The sequence below is a fragment of the Anolis sagrei genome, chromosome 4 (genome assembly GCF_037176765.1).
Source record: "Anolis sagrei isolate rAnoSag1 chromosome 4, rAnoSag1.mat, whole genome shotgun sequence".
In the NCBI taxonomy this organism is placed as follows: domain Eukaryota; kingdom Metazoa; phylum Chordata; class Lepidosauria; order Squamata; family Dactyloidae; genus Anolis; species Anolis sagrei.
Genome location: NC_090024.1, coordinates 204,422,142 through 204,440,197, shown reverse-complemented (window position 1 = coordinate 204,440,197; position 18,056 = coordinate 204,422,142). Strand labels below are relative to the sequence as shown.

General features: G+C 37.5%; 1 protein-coding gene across 15 annotated transcripts in view; it reads right to left on the bottom strand.

Moving 5' to 3' along the window:
- PPP1R12B (protein phosphatase 1 regulatory subunit 12B) overlaps window positions 1–18,056 on the bottom strand; it is a 126,158-nt gene that overhangs the window by 87,040 nt on the left and 21,062 nt on the right. For 14 of the 15 annotated variants that reach the window (XM_060772528.2, XM_060772529.2, XM_060772539.2 and 11 more), the window contains exons 2-5: window positions 9,851–9,981; window positions 5,100–5,218; window positions 2,610–2,769; window positions 1,513–1,657 (exon numbers count right to left, since the gene is read on the bottom strand). In XM_060772528.2, the coding sequence (XP_060628511.2) occupies window positions 1,513–1,657; window positions 2,610–2,769; window positions 5,100–5,218; window positions 9,851–9,981 (555 nt within the window). The remainder of the gene's footprint in view (window positions 1–1,512; window positions 1,658–2,609; window positions 2,770–5,099; window positions 5,219–9,850; window positions 9,982–18,056) is intronic. The other variant, XM_067468109.1, reaches the window with a different exon arrangement.

Below are 18,056 nucleotides of genomic sequence, written 5' to 3'. Positions count from 1 at the left end.
CTGGTCTCTTAGGAGCCAGAAGAATCTCACAGAAATATATAGGAATCATGTAAATATGCACACATCACAAAATATAATTAAAACTCCACAGATGGATGGTTGAAAAGGTGAAAAGTGGAAATAACTACAAATACAGTATTGAGAAGGACTAATTATCAAATAACTTATAAAACAGAAATATTTAGGAAAACATTGACAAGCCATTTGTTTTATGATGGAGACAATGTAAGGGAAAGCAACCACTGAGAGGATCCTGCTGATACCCTGTGGGCTAAGTCTGTTGATAGCACCATCACATGGACCAGCTCTGCTGATATCAAGAAGCAAAATGGGATCTATCAATACCAAAACATCTTAAAATGTGAGGGATACAATTTCACTTCACTGTCTCAGATAGAAGCTTGCTACATTTGTTGTTGTATCTGGGCAGCTCAACATAAATGCAGCAGAATTTGGCCATCAGGGTTGTGGGTTAGTCTATTTCTCAAGCAAAACCTCTCATAACTAACTGAAAAACAAGTCTGGGGATTTGCACTTAATTAATTATTAATTAACAGACCAAAGTCAAATTACTATATACAACTTGTACCTACAAATTAAACAGCACAACAGTATGACATGCTGGAACCTAAACCACGCTGCTCTATCCATTAACCTGTTCCTTACACATAAAATACATGCATGCATAAACTAAATAACAAGAACTGTAGTGTACTAAGGCTAGCTCAAAATATACACCAACATTATAGTTGTTATCTGTGACTAGTATACTAAGAGAGAGTTTAGGACAAAGAGTCTTCTCACTACATTTTTGGCCTTAAGAGACCTTCTATAGTGAAAACAGAAGTGGACTTAATAATGCAAACTATCATTTTGAATAATATTTGTTTCAACAATATTTCAGTTACTCAGCTGTCAAGTAAGGAGCCCCGGGTGACGCAATGAGTTAAACCCCTGTGCTGACAGGACTGCTGACCAACAAGTCAGCGTTTTGAATCCGGGTAGAGTGGGTTGAGCTCTCTGTGTCAGCTCCAGCTCCCCATGAGGGGACATGAGAGAAGTCTCCCACAAGGATGGTAAAACATCAAAGATCCAGACATCCCCTGGGCAATATCTTTGTAGATGGCTAATTCTCTCACACCAGACTGGCTAATTCTCTCACACCATGACATGAAAAAAGCTGTCAAGTAATTAATAAGCATAATGCACCTTCCTAGCTACTGAATAAAGCTGAGTCATAAGCAAGATTTAGATATATGCAATTATTTAGCAGTTTATGTTTGCCAGTCAGAATTTCTAAAAGGAAACTGCCCATAAAAGAACTGAGAGGTTTCATTTATTACAGTGTTTCTCAACCTGTGGGTCCCCAGATGTTTTGGCCTTCAACTCCCAGAAATCCTAACAGCTGGTAAACTGGCTGGGATTTCTGGGAGTTATAGACCAACACACCTGGGGACCCACAGGTGTGCATCTGTGATACCACCATATGTTACAGGTCTAAAACCCACTGACCAGCTTGTTCCTGATGTCCATGTCACAGAGTGCTTCAGCCAGTATAGAGCAAGCTTCCTTCACTCCCCAATGTGCAGCAGCATGAAGTGGTGTCCAGCCATCATTATCCTGAACATTTACATCAAACCCAGCTTGGATCAAGAGTCTGAGGAAAATAAATGAGCAAACATGGCATCATATCAATCTTCCAAGCTAACAGCCATTATAAACAGCCTCTTTAGGGAAAAAAACCCAAAATAACAAAAAAACAAAAACAAAAACCAAGCATGCCCTAAGATGCATGATGAAGTAAACAGCCCATGGCAGTGAATAGGTGTCAGATTTAATACAAAAATTTAAAACAACCTCTATATAATGCAGGTGATAAGAGTGACTAGACTCTTACAAAGCAAAAAAATTGAAGATATCCGAGTCTGAAAACACAGATTATATTCTAACAAACTGCCGGACAGAGGGAAACCTATGGAGAAAAGCAGAGGCTGTGGTAATAGCATTCTCCAATGCATTAACCATTCAGTAACATTACAGAATGAAAGTTTTAACCTAATCCTATAGATTCTTCTGTCTATAAATGCTGGGAACTAAACTTCAGATCTTTAATATATGCCTTGACACTAAATTTCTTGGCATAAAAGTGCCATATTTGAGTCCCTTTCGGGAGAGATAAAGCAAGGTATAAATAATAATAATAATAATAATAATAATAATAATAATAATAATAAATCTATACTGTTTAATTTTTCAAATTCTAGCTCATTCCATCTTTCTTCATTCTTCTAGTAGAGTATTTCCTTTTTCTCTATTATCTTATCTTTTCTTTTTTCTATCTTTCTTTTTGGATAAATTAAAGCAGCATGTATATTTTCAGTGTGTGAGTAAGAGATCTCACCAAGGCTGCCACGCTCAAAGGTGAACTAAGCCTTACTTGATTATGCTAAGAAAGTGCAATAATATATTGTCTTAAAAATTACAGTAACCATTGTCCCTGAATATCACTCCTTGAAAGCTCCACCTTAAACCTGGAAGTACTCAATAACTAAAGCACGGATTACGAAAATAGCAAGAGACCCAAGCAAACAATGGAAAAACGTCAATACCTCATCACCTCATAGTACCCCTTAGCTGCGGCTACATGGAGAGCAGCAGCACCAGTTTTGGGCTGCCTTCTATCTTCAATTTTCCCTCTATTTAGCCATTGCCGTGCATCTTGCAGCATTTGTTGCTCTTCTGCTTTTCTGGCCTGATCAAGATCCACACCTGGAGAGAAAAACCACAGATATGTGTAAAAAAAAAAGACATAAAATGATACCATTCCATGTGATCAAAAGAGGAGTTTCAGTGATTAGCCTCTGGGCGACCTTTAAAAAACAAAACAAACAAATCTTGTGTTTTGAAATTACAAACCTTTCACTGAGAGACATGACTTTATCATTTCAATGAATGATAATAAATAGTGATATATGTGAACTGTTCCTGTGCAGAAATTAAAACATATGTTTTCAATGTTGACAGATAAGTCTATGCAGGCCTATTAATGGCCAAACATATATCAAACTGAATTACTTCCATCTAGGTGTGCACAGAGCAATGGACTATGGCTCTGGAGATAATTTGCTTCCCCTCCACTTCGGGAAGAATGTGGGTAGGGCCTGCCAAGCATCGTCTGATGATGCTCGGTAGTCCCCATCCAAGCCCGGCCAAAATTGGCAAAACAGGGCAGTTTTAGCTCTGTGTGAAGAGGTCCCTAGACTCGGCCATAGTTTAAACTCATTTCCTGCCAATTCATCTCCTCTTGACCTCTTTGTGATGGGAAGGTGGTAAATGTACTGAGAGGATGGCACTGTTGGCAGGACATGAAACGACAGGCAAAGGGGCAGCAAAGGGTTTAAAGCAAGTTACTTAAGTACCAGCTATAAAGTTGCAAATTATCAAATCTGTGAAAGAAAAGCTCACAATATTGTGGTGGGTACTATACAGTCTTTAAATGCATTTATATGTATCCATGCATTTTTAAAGAATTATGGATGCATGGGACAGTTGCTTAACATTAAGATAACTTGGGAAAGAAGGGAAACAAACTAGTAATTCTGATTGCATTTACAAGCAACTAAGCTGACTCATTTCTAAGCTGATTCATTTCACAGAAAGCTTTGAAGGAGCTTGTTTATAAATGAACTGAACAAAATCTCAGACTTCGACATTCATTTTTTCTGAAGCCATTTCAAATTAAAAGCAATGCTTGCAAAGTAATTAAAAAGCAGTAAGTGTATGACAGGAGTACGCCCACCGCAACGGAACGCTAGGAGCGTTCTGAACCTAACCATGGATTAACTCCAGAATGCAGATGCCTACAACATCAACACAACCAACTAAGCTTTGCAGCAAGTAGGCAGAGCTAAATTAGTTTCGTTTCCTAGGGAACCCAGTAACACATTCAGAAAGGGTTGCACTTTCTACAGCAGCTCTATGTGTGGCTTCTAGGCAACCTTCCACATTTCTCACTTTGTAAATGGCTGATCACCACATTGTCAAAAACAAATAAAGAAAATTGCTTTGATGGAATGTCTACGGACCAGGTAGTTGGACAAAATTAAGTATTTAAATATGGAGTAAAGCAACACACCAGGCCTTCTATAAGTACTCAACAAAAAATTAACTTCTCTTCATGAAAAATGCAGAATGTTTGTACAGAAAAATTGAGCTGTTATAGTCACAACATTAGTGCCAAAAATAATCAGAGAGGCAAAAAGGGAGGGTGATGACACCATCAGTTCTAAGCTGGGTAAATGCTTGAAATAGAAACATATCTCAGGCCTGTTTCACACATGCAGGATTGCTCCAAAATCATTCTACATGGATCACACACTCTCCCCACCCTACCTTCATGCACAATCCTACTTTTAAAAGATAGTTCAATACTGTTCCATTACCCGGACGGACTCCAAAAGGGGGACTAGACAGAGAAGGATAGTCCATTTTACAAGGGAGGAGTTCTCCCCCTGTTTTCGCTGGTTCCCCACACACACACACACACACACACACACACTTCACATTTCACAAACAACGGCTGTTTCCACAACTGTGACATGGGTGGGGGGAATAACAGGAAAACATAAAATGGACTGTTCTTCCATAAAATTGACTGTTCATCTCTGTCTAGGCCCCTTTTTGAAATCTACCCAGATAATGGAACAGGGCCAATAGTTCTACTGATTAAGACTTTGTGTAACTGCAAAAAGAAATAAAGTTAAGCAGCAGAGTCTCAAATCATCTTTGGTACAGATAAAACCCAAAGCAAAAGCAGTCTGGATTAAACCGCAAGGGAGTGCAATGGGTATACAATGGGAGAGGTTTCTGTTTCAGTATTCTCAAAATGTTAACTATCTTTGTATATGGCCAAAATTTAAAAGTGTAGAAAAATCTACACCTTATAAATTAGTTAATTGTACTTCATGACATGTATCACTATTTTTAACATTTCCCGACGTAATAATATTCCACACTGCTGTTGTAAAAGATACCGCATAACCTTTCTAATTAAAAAAATAAACAAAAGTAACAAATGCATAACCATGCATTCATCTCACCTTGTTTCTTTACTTGTTCCAAGAGCAGATCTTTCATGGCTGCTTCCTCTGCAAGGTCAGATGGGACTTCACCTTCACTGTTCACAGCAGCTACATTGGCTCCATGACTTATCAAATACCTACATGAATAAGATTTAAGTAACACTCAGTTTTAAAACAGAGGTACAATATCTGACTTTGTAATCAAAGTCTGCTACTAAATACTACAAGGGCCAGCATAATCTAAGTCAGGAGTCCCCAAACTAAGGCCCAAGGGCTGGATGCAATCCTCCAAAGTCATTTACCCAGCCCCCGGCCTAAATTTTAGACTTAGGGTTGCACTAAGTCTGAAAAGACTTGAAGGCACACAACAACAACAAGCTTATTAACTTGACTATCTCAACAGCCAAAAGCAGGCCTACACTTCCCGCTGAAATACTGGTAAGTTTATGCTGGTTAAAATTGTTCTTCATTTTAAATGTATTGTTCCTTCATAATATTTTGCACTACAAAAAAGATATATGCAGTGTGTATAGCAATTTGTTCAATTTTTTAAAATTATAGTCAACGGTCTGAGCGATCGTAAGCTGGCTCTTTGTTTAAAAAGTTTGAGAACCCCTGGTCTAAGTATTAGATTAGTGATTCTAAAGAGCAGGGTTTAAATCCTCACTCAGTCATAAAAACCTATTGGGCAAACCTTTGGCAAGTCATATTCTCTCAACCTCAGAGGAAGACAAAGGCAAACTTCCTTTGAACAAATCTTTTCAAAACCTTAGGGTCACCATAAAACTGAAACAACCTGAAGTCACACAACAGCAACACAACAACAACTTCATCAATGAAGTTAGCATGTGTAGCCCAAACAAATGACTGCTACGGTTAATTAGTTAAACCAATTACAATACCATACCTTAAACAAAATGACTAAATATTTTTGGACACATCCAATATACTGTTTATATTTGTGTATAAATAGAGGGCAAGGTTTGGAGCCAAAATTAAGGATTTTGCTTCAACCTATTGATAAAGTTAAGAGTAGCAGTTAGGAACATGTACCAAACAATTTTCCTTTCCTTTCACAAATGTATAGAGCAGGCCTGGAAAACTTGATCCTTGTAAAGGGACAATTTTCTGCAGATTACTCCTCCTCCTTCCCTCCCTGCCTGCCTGACTAGGAAAGCAGGCATGCAAAAGGGCAACCAGCAAAGGGGAACTCCAGCCCCCTTCATGGGCAAATCCTTTGCAGACAGCATCTGACCCACTGGCCATTTGTTGTGCAGGACTGGCATAGAGGAAATGTACTTAGGAAGCTCTAAAGCAGTGGTTCTCAATCTGTGGGTCTCCAGGTGTTTTGGCCTACAACTCCCAGAAATCCCAGCCAGTTTACCAGCAGTTAGGATTCCTGGGGGTTGAAGGCCAAAATATCTGGGGACCCACAGATTGAGAACCACTACTCTATAGAGAAAGAGAGAATCTGTTTATTTGAGGAGTTGCAATGGTGTGTGTGTGTGGGAGGGGGGAGGGGGAATACTCTGCATTGTTCATCTTAAATGTAGGCAGGAATAGTGGGGTGGAAGATTCTCACTTCTGCCCTTTGTCATTGCTTTACACTGGGTCCCTATTCCAGCACTGGCAAAGGGCAGAAGTGACAATCTTCCTCCCCAGGTCGTGGCACAGAAGAGCCAGGTTTTGAGGACTGAATTTTAAAAAAGAAAGAAAGAAAGAAAGAAAGAAAGAAAGTTGACTCATACACAAGTATATACACATTTAAGAAATGTTTTGACCTACTTTATTATAAAAGAATATTTACTTATCAGTATATATATTTAATTTATCAAGTGTTTCTGTAAATAAATAAATAAATAAAAAACCAAGATTCAAAGTAAAGAGACCAGGTTCACAATTTCACTACTGAGTAACAACTTCATGCAAAGGCTGCACACCAAAATTCAAATAATGGGTAAACTGCATAGTACTGAATACAACATTCCTTTACCATTACAAACAATATAAGTTTACTCATTTTTCACATTTGTGATTCAAAGGGTCTCAACCATTAATTGCATATGGCAAGAAAGCTTAAGTTTACTTAGAATGTATTTAAATTACAGCTGCTTTTCCGTATTAAAAAGGACATTTTAACAAAGCAACAAAAAAAAACAACAGCAAAATAAAAACATGTAAAAAAGGAATACAAGGTTGACTAAAATTAGTGTCCTGGAATGCTTGCATGGGTAAGTATGTTTTGACTAATTGAAAGAGCACTTATATCATAGGTGTCCTGTGTATCCCTACAGGAAAATTCTTCCACTATCTAACACTATCAAGGAGAAGGCCTGAGTCACTGTAACAGCTATCTGCCTAATATGGCATAATTTGAAGGGCTTCCTTTAACAACTTCCTTGAATAATGTCTACTTTTTGTTGTTGTGTGCCTTCAAATTGTTTCCAACTTATTATATAAGGTCAACCTATTAATGGGGCTTTTTTCACTAAATTTCTTCAGAGGGAATTTGGTTTTCCTTCCTTCTGAGGCTAAAAGGGTGTGGTTGAGCAGGGATTTAAACCCTGATTTCCAGGATCACAATTAATTGCTCAAATCACTATACCACACTGGCTCTTAAACTGGTTTATATAGAAGGTATGCTCTGAGATAATTCAACTGCAAGTCTTTCAAGGCCTTACAAATCCAAAACAGAACCTTACATTCAGTTTGATTGGAAATAGTCAGCTAATGCAACTATTTCAGTATTGCTCGAATATACTATTTTATTTTTTTTGGTCATGTCAGGAGTGACTTGAGAAACTGCAAGTTGCTTCTGGTGTGAGAAAATTGGCCATCTGTAAGGACATTGCCCAGGGGATGCCCAAATGTTTTCATGTTTTACCACCCTTGTGGGAGGCTTCTCTCATGCCCCCGCATGGAGAGCTGGAGCTGATAGAGGGAGCTCATCTGTGCTCTTCCTGGTTTCGAACCTGCGACCTGTCAGTCCTGCCGGCATAGGGGTTTCTTGTTTCCCTGTAGCTCTCCTATTTCAGATGCAGCTACTATAAGATGCCCTTATCCACCATGGTCACCTGTATCTCCATTGACAAGGGTGAATAAAGAAGAAGCCACAAACTACAAAATTGTTCCTTCAAGGAGAATATAGCTTCACAGATTGAAAAACTACAAACTTCAAGATTTGAGAAATGCCCAGTGATAAGGCTTCCATTTCAGTAGCATTCCATTCCAGTTAATGGTCCTTAGCCCATACGTTCAGATGCCATATAAAAGAATATAAAAGACAACAATTAAATAAAACATGACAGAGAAGAGGAAAAGGCCATATACATAAAAGTCTCCATTCTCCTCAGAGGTGGTTCAGGAAGATATCACCATCAATAAAAAGGTAGCCAACGGACTAATACTCTTCCTATTTCTCTCTCTATAAAGATAACCGACCAAGGTAATGCCAGTTCAATATCCAGACCAGAATGGGATATTCTGTTTGCTCTGGGGAAGTCTGCAATTAAAACGCCCCACCCTCTCTAGAACTTTACCCCAAAACGGCTATTCACAACTGGCACACACCATGGAGACCAAGACCGGGTAATTTAGAAACAGACACACCATCATTTCCTCATACATAATATTTTACATAATTACATTTTTACCACAGCCTGGATGGACCCAACACTCCCCCACAATTGTTAAACCACAATTAACAAATGGTATTCACACACCTGCAAGTAACATGTCCACACTGTCTTGCTTTAATAGCTGAAATGTGTTTAACAAAAGTGGAACAAATAGTTCCTCAGATGCTTCTGTACTTCACATCCTGCTTCAACAATAACATACCAAAGTTCTAGCAAACAAGACTATGTTCCATCTGATGAAGCAGACTTAGCTTATGAAAGCTTATGCTACCACTTTGTTTTCTCAGTTAGTCCTAAGGTGCTAAATGATTCCTTTACATATTGATTCAGTGAATCATTGAGGTTCTAGTGCTCCAACCTGGTTCAATATCAATAACCCACAACACTCCCCACCCCCACCCAAGGCTACCATGTGGCCATTACATCACCATTAGATAGGCATAATTAGCAGCTCTAGCACATGCTCAGGCACATTCATCATGGAAGTCATCAAGTTCTAAATCATCATGCTAAATGAAACCCCAGCATGCATGGCAAAGGCTTCCAGAACTGTCCTGTACTTTTTCAACACCATATTTGAGGCTACCAGCCAGCTCAGACAGGAAACAGCTGGGCAGCAAGTGGGGTGTTGACAAGCAACATCCTCAAGCTGCCTTGGGTGCCTAGCCTCAGCATGAAGAGGTATCCTGGTAATAAAAATGGGTGTTATGGACTACGTTAACTCCCTGTCTCAGGAGTCTTCCAGTCTGTGTTGATGCAACACTGAGTATGGTAGGAAAAGTTGATTAAAGTGTGTTTCATTCAGCCAAACCATCTATATCAGGATAATTAATCAACCTTCTCCACATAAAAAGGAAATATACATAGTCTGCTACTGTGGTGACATTTTGCACAGACACTTATCTGGGTATATAATTTTAAATCAGTAATTTTCTAGTTATTCCCTCTGAAGTGAGGAAAAGTCAAATAGTCAACTTTTATTTTATTTTTAGTCCTATTTCTGGGAGAAAGGCAGGCAGAAAGGCAGACTATAAATCCAATAAATCAGCCAGTCTAGATACATATGTATACACACATATACATAATTTGTGTATTATTTCCAATATCCAGGTCAAACTGAAACTCACTCACTCTGCTATGTTCAGATAGCCACAAGATGCAACCGCATGAAGTGGGGTCCAGCCCTCGTTATCCTGCTGATTTATATTGGCTCCATATTCTACCAGAAACTTTACCATGTCCAGGTTCTCATCTATACAGGCCTTAGAGAAAAGAAGGGAGGCGGGGAAGGAAGAGAGAGAGATAAGGATGTTAAAATTAGCAAACTACCATCATTTTCAATTTTAAGAGCTGTAAATTATACCAGGGCCTTAACTTCCACATTGAGCATGTCTGTCTTTCAACTCCCTTTGACATCTACATAAAATTTTACCTCTTCTCCCACCCCATTTTAAGCTGAGTGTTGAAGAAATTGTAAAGTGATCTTTTAGTATTCATTTTAGACATGGCATCAAATTCCATACTACAAGGCAAAGTTTGGAATATGCTACTCTAAGAGAGTTTCACTGAAAGAGATTGTGTCAGGGCGCTAAATGGAATGACATATGGTGGGAACCAATGCAATGAATCCCAAGCATGAAATCCAGGGAAATTTTGACTCAAAACACAAACCAGAACAATTTCACACTAGATATTTATCCCCATATTTGAAGTCACAAAAGAAATTGGATTTTGAATTGAGAACTTACAGCATGAGTCACCCTTATTTTCCAAATAAATAAATAAATAAATAAAAATGGTCCCCTTATGTAACTAAAGCATAATTGCTTTTATTAGTTGCCCTAGCTTAACCAGGCCTGTTACCTTGAGAACTTTGATTGTAACAAATGAAACATACAATTTGCCTTGAACACATCTGTGGAAATCGAGTCTGTACTAAATGCCCTATTAAGACAAAATTTGTCTAGGAAAAGGAATACTGAACAATATTCCAGGCCTAAAGTGACAAAATTGTGTGAGAAAATTTTGTGACAAGACAAATTTCCTTGATACACTCAGTCAGAGATAAAAACAATCCTAAATGAAAACTCATCCCAAACAGCTGCACAGGTGATCAGTGGGAAATTATAAGTGAATATGAAAAATTAGAAATGTTAATCCCCCTCTTTACCCAACTCTTCACCCAAGAAAACTAAAATTCATAAGGTTTTCTTAAATCAACAGATTACTTGAAAGCATAGGTACACACCCCATGGGTCACCATACATTGCAAAGATACGTTTTTTTGTTAGATGTTCTGATGTTCTTCCTATTTGGATAAAAGCCAGATTTTATTTTATTTTTGTTACTTAAATTACATTTAAATCATTAGATTTTCATACAACTAATAGATTGGCTTATTATCTTCAGATCCATGTAGTCAAGCTTTTCAATGTTTATCATGTATGTAATGTCCATTGATTCAAGCAAAAGCAAAAGCACAGTCTCAGATGGAACAGTTGCCTGTGTATTAGAAAATAAATCCTATATAAGATTTCATGTCTACTCATAAGAGGTGGGGTTAGGAGTAAGCATTCACAAGATTGGACTAGAAATATCCTGAACATTTCAGAGTTAAGGAGCCAAAAAAGAAAAGAAAAAAGTTAGCTGATCCAATATTTTCTTATTTTAACTATAAACATGTTGCAGAGATCAGGAAGAAGTCATAAAATGAAACTACAAGATTGCTCTGACAATTAAAACATAGCAGCTTTTCATTAAGTGTTGCAATCTGTAGAGGACCGTGTAGAGTTGCAAGATCACTCCTCCTGGATCCTATCAGCATGTGATGCTCTTTGAGTAAGAAGCTCATAGTACACAAAAATATCAGGAATCATGTTTTTCCTCATGACTGCTTGCTTTGTAGAAAAGCAGTCCAAACAATCCATAGGATACATGACAGTGATTCACTAGTATCAGAATGTATCACACTTGTATCCAATTGAGTTTTCAGTCCTAACCAGATTATTTTAAAGCACACATATTGCAACTGAAATTTCAAGCCCTTTAAAAATGAATAAAAGATTTCTTCTATACAGTCCCACACAGAGGATCAAGGGACCCTCCTGAAAAGAATAGAATGTTGTGAAAAGGACCAAAGTGGGAAGGAGAACTACTGCTGAGATCACATGACACCACTCAGATGTTCTTCCTAACTATTTGGATAAAAATCATATTTGACTTTCTTTTTGCTACTTAAATTGCATTTAAATCTTTGCTTTCAAAATGTTGATCAATTATTATTTAATGATTAATTGTAATTAAATATAGGTTGGATTTGTTTTAATGAACAAGTGACACAAAACACCTGGGTTGAATTATCCATGGTCAGTGTTGGAAGCGTTCTGTCCTTTTGGACACTTGAAGTGGAGCAAAATGGTGGTGGCCATTTTAAATAGGGAAGACTTGTGAAGCTTGGTGGTTTCTCTGAAAGCCTTGAGACTTGAGACTTGCAGAGATAATATAATCAATCTCTATTAAAAATGGTCACCACCACTTGGCTCTACCTCAAGCACTCAAAATGGCAAGGAGCATAGTGCTTATACTGTAAGCCCCTATTAAACATTGCCACAATTGCTCCACTCCACCCAAAATGCATACAAAATGGCAGATGTGCTGCATTATTTGGGCTCTTCCACATTACTGTTGAACACCATTTGGGGCAAAAATGGTGAAGAATGAGGAGAGAGGAGAGGAGGCTCCCTTTGGGTTAGGCAAGGGAAAAGTAATGGGGTAAGAGCACTGCTTCCATGCCCCGTCACACCAAGAGAGAAAAACAGAACACTACTGTATGAAAAGAGTGAACTAAATCTAGATACATTCATTAGAGTTGTGTGATCGTTTAAAAAAGTTTCAAAACTCATGACAAAATTAGAGGGTGCAGTGCTTCCCTTCTAAAGTATTTCTAAAGTATAGTTATTGAAACATTTGTTACTATAATGAGAGTAACGAAACTTTGTTACTTTTTTGTCAAGTGGGAAAACTTCAGGGGCTCCTTTCTCCATCATTTTTACAGCTATTGGGGTGAGACTTGCTACATTGGTAGAACCCATTTATCACTGTTAGCCTATCAGGTTTCCGAACATTTAACTTATCCAGGGATTACTGGAGAATTTTTGAAGTTTTTTATAAACAACATTTTTAAAAAACTACAAGAGATATCTCCCTGAATTTGCTCTGCAATGACACAAGATAACATAAGATCATTCCCCACAACTTTCAGAAAAATTCATACATCTACTGATTTAGGGAATTTTTTAAAGTTTGACAAAAACATTTTTTAAAAAGCAACAACAGCTATCTCATTGAATGTCTCCCATATTAACCAAAAGAACTTCCATTTAGGGATTTCTTCCCAGCTCAGCACAGAGATTTACTTACTAGAAGTATCAGCCAGTCACCCTCTTTGCAGATTCAACAATTTATTGGAAGTCTGGCTGGCTGCTGCTATGGAAGGACAAATCTCTCCCCTACCCTGATTGCGGATTTCAGCTGCTGAGCAGAATTCTGGGAAATGTAGTTTAGGGCAGGGCTTTTTGAACTATGTGACATAGGGCTCCTTGCCTTTCCAAAATATATTTCCCAGAATTCTGTGTTTTCTCAGCCCCTTTCCCAGCTAACTCTGCTTTCTGCCTGCTGCTTCCCTCTCCTAATGGTGAGAGGCCATTAATTTTAAAAGCAATGGTAGCCTTTTGGGCTTTGCTTTGCTTGCTAGAGCTGAACATGAAACTGACTTTGGGAGGCCTCAGAGGTTTACAACATTCACATGAAAAAGTATTGGGTACGTTTCGGAAAGATACTTAAAGGAAAGATATTTAAATGTATAAAGAAAACAAATCCAGATTTGACCTGTTTGCAAGAAAACCGAATTTTAAAAAGAACATCCACGTTAACTGAACAACAGGTAAATTAATGGAGTGGCCTTATATATTGCAGACTATTTGAAACAGGTAAAAATACCACGCAAAGATAAGAGAAAACCTCTGTTTCTGTGAAATAAACAATAAATCCTATATTTTTTTAAAAAATATAAAGGTTTTCATGAAATGCATTGTATCTTTCGATATTACAATTAATATATGTGTCTGTATCTCTTACAAGGAGACTGTAACCCAGAGCTTTCCAAACTTGTGTTGGGACACATTATAGTGTAGTGTTTCTCAACCTTCCTAATGCTGTGACCTCTTAATACAGTTCCTCATGTTAAAACATAAAATTATTTTCATTGCTATTTCATAACTGTAATTTTGCTACTGTTATGAATCGTAATGTAAATATCTGATATGCAGGATGTATTTTCATTCACTGGACTTTGTCATTTCGGAGTTGTAGTTCTGCGTTGTGAATGAAAACAATAATGGATCTGGACCAAACTTGGTATGCATATCTGATATGCCCAAATCTGAATACTGGTGGGTTTTGAGGGGAATTGGCCTGGACATTTTGGAGTTGTGGGTACTAGCATTTATAGTTAACCTGCAATCAAAAAGCAGTCTCAACTCCAGCAATGATGGAATTGAACCAAACTTGGCACACAGAACTCCCATGACCAACAGAAAATACTGGAAGGGTTTGGTGGGCATTGATCTTGAGTTTTGGAGTTGAAGTTCACCTACATTCAGAGAGCACTGTGGACTCAAACAATGATGGATTTAGACCATACTTGGCATGAATACTCTATATGCCCACATGTGAACACAGGTGGCATCTGGGGGAAATAGATCTTGACATTTCAGATCTGTAGTTGCTGGGATTTATAGTTCACCCACAATCAAAGAGCATTCTGAGCACTACCACTGATAGAATTGGGCCAAACTTTCCATATAGAACCCCCATGACCAACAGAAAATACTGTGTTTTCTGGTGGTCTTTGGCGACCCTTCTGATACCCCCTTGTGACCCCCCAAGGGGTCCCGACTCCCTGGTTGAGAAATACTGCCTTAAGGCCATCCAGTCCAACTCCCTTCACCAAGGATACTATATACTATATCTGGCATATGTGTGTATGTGTGTGTGTGAATCATATCGATCTATCTGTATCTATGGCTGGATGACTCTTTGTCAGAGGGCTTTGATTATGTTTTCTTGCCCGACTGCTCATTGGAGGGAGGGATATCAGAAACAAAGATGAAGTACTTTGGCCACATAATGAGAAGACAGGAAAGCTTAGAGAAGACAATGATGCTGGCGTGGGCTGGTCCATGAGGTCACAAAGAGTCGGAAATGACTGAATGAATAAACAACAAAAGTATCATAGATTTGAAAGGGACCCCTAAAGAAGGGCAATTATATGTTGCATGTTTCAGAGTAGGCAAACCAGAGAATCTCTAAATCGACACTGACAAAGAAACAACAAGAAATACTGTTCACCCACAAGCATAAACAAATTCCATATATTAGAAACCAGCACTTTCTCATTACTTTATTTTCCTGATAACCAGACTGGGCCACAGCAACGCATGGAAGGGGATGGCTAGTGTTTTATAATTAGGTAACTTTTTAATACATTTTGTAAAATATAAAATACATTGCTTGATATGACAAATTATTGTAAGATGCTATCTCGGTGTACGGTTGGGAAGTTTTCTTTCAAATGGGACACATGTGTTTTACTGTTATTAGAAAGTGTCAAAATGGCAGTTTTGTTCATCAAAATTTGGAAATGTATAACATGTATGTTCTTCAGCTTGGATCAGGTTTTATGTCTTGCATGATGTGACACATCTTCAGATATATTGCTGAAAATTGTGCTTACAGAACTGTTTATAATTCTGTAAATATATACCCACACCTGTTTTATCTATGTATCAGTTTCAATGGTTCCAACTTACTTTGTCTATCACAAAACAAATGGAACCAATTATAACTGACAAAGGAGAGCCGAAAGGGTTCCCTTACTAACAAACTAGTGGATTAAATGGGTTCTAAGAAAGATTACTACATCCAAGAAAATAAAAGGCCAGATTCCTTACTGCATTGGTCATTACTAGTCAATATCCCATTTGATTCCTAAGGAATGGAAGCTGGAAGTAAGACAAACATCATAATTCCCCACCTGTTCCTGCAATGAATCCACAGTAAAGTAACGTGATTTTCTCATGATGAAGGATTTATAGAATGGGTTCAAATGTGTTATGGCCAATTTTCTGAAAGAGGATTAACATAGAAAGCATTACGGAAGCTCTTTGCATGTAGTATGATTCCATTCTAAGGTGTGAAATCTCACAAATATTTGAGCAAGGTTTTCAAGGGTCAAGAGGTAGGATGATGTCATGATAGGAAAGTTCACATGACTGGAGTCATCCATGCATTTCTACTATTCACACTCATGCCACCCTGCCATTTGGAAATAGTTCCCAAGTGAATCCAAATCAACATTTAATTCTACTTCAATCAAGAAAGAGTGGCTTTGTTTTATCAATGTGATTGGTAAATCAGCGGACACTCATCACATAAATGAAAGTGATCTCACAGCAGAACACTGGAAACAGATACGTGAGTTCAAAGAACAAGAAAATGAAAATCCCCAATATAGCCCTACAACTGCTGTCACCGCTATTAATTGTCGGCATTGGAAGATATGCCCTTGCCTTCAAGTTCTATGATCAGAGCTCAACACCAGAAAGTATTCAGATATATGTCTACAAACCAATAAAGACAATACTTGTCACCAACTTTATCAATCTATTAATCTCTAAGGGTTTCTTCAGGAGATAGGACATGAACTAAGCACTGCTGAACACCAGCATGATTACTGGCTATGTCACCACTGCCATTACACTTTTCATTAGTTGCTTTCCATATTATTTCCATTTCCCAGTGGCAGGGTATTTATTATACCTATTAAACTAAAATGTATTCTCCCACTATAAAAAAAATTTAAATTAAAAAAATCCTGAGAGAAAGATATATCAGACTTTATGATCATGGATTAAAGTACTATGTTAAAAGTAAAGTAATAATAATAATAATAATAATAATAATTATTATTATTACTATTAACAACAACAACAACAACAACATTGTATCCCACCACCATCTCCCTGAAGGGACTTGGGGTGGCTTACACACGGCACAAAGTGCCTAAAAAGCAGAACATAAAATAAAACATCATATAAAATACAACTGAATAAAACATAGGCACATGAAACAACTTAAGACTCAATCAAAACAGTGCTCATAATTTCATGGCAATGTTTACAATGAGACATTTATCTTTCATTCAAACTAGATTATTTTTAGCTTCATTAATTCAATACAGTAGGAATTTATTTCACTCTAAATATTTTATTTGACAAGTTCAAATTTCACCCCAACTACACAACCTCTAAAAGTGAAAGCTAGGATTCTCAAATCTGAACAAAGGCTTAGCATGTTAGAATTTGAGGTTATCATTTTTCTCCCCTAAATCTAGGCATTAAACCAGCTACTCATGAATGTCTACAGCTACATTAATGAATGTCCCTCATTAAATTTATGATCAACAGTGAAGGAAAGCACATGAAGGTCACCAACGTTATAGCATTTTCCAGAGTTATGAAAGCATCAGGACTTGGCAACATTTTTCTCAACTACTCAAATGTGTCCCATTTTTATTTTTTAAAAAACAGAATTCTCTGAGAGTCATTTAGAATTTAAAGCAAGATCCTCTCCCATGTGCTGTTATCTAAATATTTTAAAATAGCATGCTGTATAACACAACAGAGCCCAGAAAGTTTTTCATATTTATTTATATGTGACAGAAGAATGCTAGAACACGACATAAGTGACAAATTAACACAAACATCTTAGGGAATGCAACACATTTTTGTGGCCTACAACCATAGTATTCATTATTTAAAATTGCAATAATTGAAGTCAGGAGAACTACTGTCAAAACTTGTGATAGCCACAGAACTTTCTCTAAGCTTGCTTAGAGGTTTGTGAATACCTTTTAAAGAAAATTCTTAAACCATGATAAAAAAAATATTTTAAAAATATATTTTAAAAAACCAATTTTGCAGGGGAAATTGACATTTTGAGAAAATTATAGGGAAGAAACACTGCTGGTTTGATCACTGGAATATGACTCTGGAGACAAGGGCTCAAATCCTTGCTCAGTCATAGAAAACCACTTGATCTTTAACAAATAAAATTCTCACAGCCTCAGAGGAAAACAAAGGAATCTTCTCCATTGAACAAATCTTGCAAAGAAAGCCCTGTGATAGATTTTTCCAGTTGACATAAGTCAAAATTACCCAAATCATTACCCAAGTCACTTTGCTACATAACCTCCCCCCACCCCCACCCCCACCCCCCG